At 33.0% G+C, this 4,004-nt stretch overlaps 1 protein-coding gene across 2 annotated transcripts; it reads right to left on the bottom strand.

Moving 5' to 3' along the window:
- LOC100802394 (probable protein phosphatase 2C 78) lies at nt 1–4,004 on the bottom strand. 2 transcript variants are annotated; one of them, XM_006590578.4, is made up of 4 exons: nt 3,508–4,004; nt 2,557–2,936; nt 654–797; nt 1–439 (listed from the first exon to the last, which is right to left on the bottom strand). In XM_006590578.4, exons 1-4 carry the CDS (start codon nt 3,764–3,766, stop codon nt 188–190), a joined length of 1,035 nt encoding a protein of 344 aa, XP_006590641.1. In that variant the 5' UTR covers nt 3,767–4,004; the 3' UTR covers nt 1–187. The 2 variants fall into 2 exon arrangements, with proteins under 2 accessions (XP_006590641.1, XP_003538798.1); XM_003538750.5 differs by having other exon boundaries at nt 654–890; nt 3,508–3,866.

The following is a 4,004-nucleotide window of genomic DNA, read 5'->3' as shown; positions in this document are numbered from 1 at the left end:
TCACCTAAACTTTTACCCTTTTAATTCATAATAATAACAATAATAAAAATCTACAATTACCAGTTTACAGTACTCTTACAATCCTTTTCCTTTGGCCACCGCTAACTACTACTTTATATGTGACAAATTTCTTGGTAAAAAGCAGTACGTGGAGAATTGAGACGCTACTGCTAATAGCTAATTCAATTTAAAGATCAGCTTCATCTGAGTTCAGAGAGAAGATATCAATAGGAGTATTAATGCAATCATAAACTCCTTTTTGTTTTGATCTACCATTTTGAGATTCTTTTGAATGATCGAGATATAGAACGATCACTGTAATATCATCATGAAAATGACGCCTTAGACCTTTATCAGTTTTTCTTAGATCCTCATACCTCATTTCTCTTTTCTTTGCAACCTCTTCTAGTGCAGCTCTCACCAATCGTTTTGCTATTCCCTACAATGGAATTATACATCTTTTATCATGCTTTCATACAATGGAATCTCTAAAATTATTGTTAGGAATACGTGCTCAGTTAATGGGATGGTAATATTGGGAAATATATACATTAATATGATGTATTATATTATTAGTATTTATTTACTTATACTAACTTTTCCATTGCACATGAGTGTGTAGTTCAGGAGGTTTGTTGAGTGTGTGCACTTACTATTCTGGGACTTCTGGAGATGATTTCAACAGCCACTTCATCAGTTAAATGCTCCCAAAGTCCATCTGTTGCAAAGATCAAAAACAGATCATCTGCCTTCAATTTCCGCTTCAATATCGATGGTTCAGCTGTCATTACAGGTCTCTTCAAGTATAGTGGACATACAAATTGTTGAAACAGAGGATTAGTGTCAAATTCTGGTTTCTTTAGGTAAACATCTCCAATTGATCTTGAGACCTATAAGGCCAAAAATAGTTGATAAACATTAAGAATTTTATAAAAATTAGAAAGTTCACTGGAGTTATGCAGGCTTTTATGGAGATAGTAATTAAAACTGAAAACATGTAACTAGTTAAAGTTTAAAGTTTAAACACTCCAGAATGACAAGGAAGAAGAATATGAATAGCGCTGGAGTTATAAACGCTAGAAAACTTGTATCCGCAGAATATATGTAGATTTTTTTTCACAGTAATATATATCTATCTGATTAACTTTTTTGTCAAAAAATTTAACTAGATATTTTCAGTGAAATATTTTTTTAATTATATTTTTTTATTCACAAAGTTTATATTTAACACCTTACTTAAATATTCATTCTTTCTACATTTCCTCAATTAAGAGTTGGAAGAAATGGTGTAAGATTTTTTTTCTTTGAAAAGCGTGATTACTGGTTACAGAATCAGATCATGAGGGTCTATTGAGAAACCAATAACATGCTCAACTCAGACTTGTCTGAAAATGCAGACAAATATAATACCAAGATAAAATCATGAAAAATAATCCATCATAAAATCACATCATTGATCCACGCCCACTCGTCATGCCACAAACAAGAGGAGATGAAAGCATGTGACGTGACTCGAAACATGGAAGTGGAACAAAATATTGTGCCTAAATATTCATTCATTTTAAGAAGATTTGCTTCCTTAGGTGGAATCTTTTTAAGAGGACAGCTAAAACAACGCACTCCTTATCTCTCAAGATCACAATCACTAAATCACACTAGATGAAGACAAAAGCTTATACTAACCATTAGAACTCTGTTTGTTACATAAAGAAAGCAAAACAAGAGAGGAGAAAATGATTTAAAATTTGAAACAAAAAAATATTTTATTTTTAAAAATCAAATTTCCTTTTTATATTTTCTGTTCTATTAAAATATATATTATCATTTATATTTTTTCTTCACGAAAAAAAATATAAGTTGGTGAAGATTTATGTTTAAGTGATGACATATGAATATTTATTTTTCAAAAATACTTATTAGACATTTTAATTTTCCTCTATTATTTTCTTTTTATTGCAATATCATGTCTACATTTTTCTTCTTAAAGTGTCAAATAAAATAAAATGGTACATCATTTTATTTCAAACATTTCATTAAAATTCATCATTTTTTTCTATTTCTCTTTCTATTCTATTGTATGCATGATTTCGTTTAATATATTTATATTTCTCTCTTTTTCTCATTGACTTATCAAATAGCTTCTTGGTGACTTCCAATATTTTTGTAAAAGTTCTTTTGATTATAATTTCTCTTGGACCACATGACAATGCTGTATACATAGTAAAATTCAATTGCCAGATGACAGTACAGAACCGCATGACATAATTTATTGAAGCTCAAACACACTAAAATAATCAAATGGAACTATATTTTTAATTTATAAAAAAAAAATACATAAAGAAGACATGCAAATATATTTTTAAGTGCAGAATGGTGTGCCCTTGGTGAAGTAAAAGTTGTTCTAGTGTCAATGAATTGCTGAAGTTTACTGTTTATTGATCTTGTTAATCCACACCACTCATAAAACACAAATATAAGCAGAAAATAGATCCAAACAATTATTGAACAGAAAACCGAAGGAAGAGGAAAATAGATGAAGGGTCAATATTTATATACCTGAATAATGCCCTTGATTCGCCAAACTCCACCAATGCAAACCACAATGTGTGCATCATCAGGGTGAAGAGCTTCAACCTCCTTTCTAACCTCCTCCACCCCAACATTATGATCAGTGGACAAACGCTCTGCCACCACAGCACCACAATTCACCTCTCCTTCCAACGCTTTCCTACCCAAAACCGCCCTCGAATCCCCGAGATTAGCCACATAAAGAACTCCCTTTGAAATCGCTCCCAGAAGACAACACGAACCCACTGAAGCTATCTGTGGCCGCGCAATCCATGATTCCCTCACTACACGCAAAAACTCCTCCTCGGTCGCCTCGAACGCCTTCTTTATAACTTCCTCCGACAAATCACCTTCCTCGGTTGCGAATTCTGCCACGCTGAATAATCAGTTTCATCTCTCTTATGTCAAAAATAAAAAACCAATGATATAATCGAAACAACATATATATGGTTGCTGAGCCTGATCGGAGAAAGTATTAGGTAACTCCAAACACAAGGTCCTAATTAATATTTGTAACATTTATTTAAATTTTTTAAATTACGAAAAAATAATTTATAATACTTAATAATGTGAAAATTAGTCTAAATCAATAATACTAGATCACCTAATTCTTGTAGAAAAAAATTTAGGTGATCCAAATTCATCATTTTCAGTCGGATAAAATTATTATAGACACATCTATTTAAGTTGAAATAATCTAATATTAATTAATTTATATACTTGATTGATTGTATAGTTCAGACTAATCTTATCTCCATATAACACCAAATAAAGTGTTATTAACTTTTTATCCTAGTTTGAAAAACTTAAAAATGAGTGTTATACTTACACAGAAGTTAACCAGGATCATGAGCATATAATTGACCAAGACTATTTAGTAATTTTTCTTAGCCACTGATGGATATAATAATGTAAATTAAATTATTTTTGGCCTCTTACTGCGAAGGAAGGAGAAGAGATGGTTGGTGATGAAACGGGAAGCTTCAGGACCACCGTGTCCGTCGTATACGCCAACAAAGGTTGCGGAGGGAGAGGTGAAAACTTGAGCTTGGTCTTCCAAGGATGAATTAGCTTGTACCACTGCAATTGAGTAGTTCCCTGAAGCGTGGGGCTTAAGGTCCGTGTGCCAGAGGAGGTCATCATCGTTGCCTCCACCACCGAAGCACATCTTCAGTGGCTTGCGGCACAGCTCCAACATCCTTAATGCTCTGTCTCTCTACTCTGTTGTGTTGTTCGGTGTGGTATACACTTGAAAAAAGAGGGAGTGAGTTTTGGGTTAGTCAATAAATAAATGTCTTGACCCGTGGAGTAAAATGGAAGAGACGAAGAACGTGTGGATTCCGCGTTTAAACGTAGAAAAATTAGTAAACGTAATTCTAGAGTGAGAATCTCTCTACCGATTCCTGTTGCAGTGTATTAGACGGGTGCTGCCAACA

Source organism: Glycine max, chromosome 11 (genome assembly GCF_000004515.6).
Source record: "Glycine max cultivar Williams 82 chromosome 11, Glycine_max_v4.0, whole genome shotgun sequence".
Taxonomy (NCBI): Eukaryota; Viridiplantae; Streptophyta; class Magnoliopsida; order Fabales; family Fabaceae; genus Glycine; species Glycine max.
Note: the sequence above shows the minus strand (reverse complement) of the source record. Positions and strands in the feature narration are given on the sequence as shown.

Excerpts from the sequence above, each read along its gene's own strand:
- LOC100802394 (XM_003538750.5), bottom strand. The coding sequence starts at position 3,766 with ATGTTGGAGCTGTGCCGCAAGCCACTGAAGATGTGCTTCGGTGGTGGA. Across the intron at positions 891-2,556 it reads GAATCAAGGGCATTATTCAG|GTCTCAAGATCAATTGGAGA; the intron begins GTATATAAATAT and ends TTGGCCTTATAG. Across the intron at positions 440-653 it reads TCTCCAGAAGTCCCAGAATA|GGAATAGCAAAACGATTGGT; the intron begins GTAAGTGCACAC and ends ATTCCATTGTAG.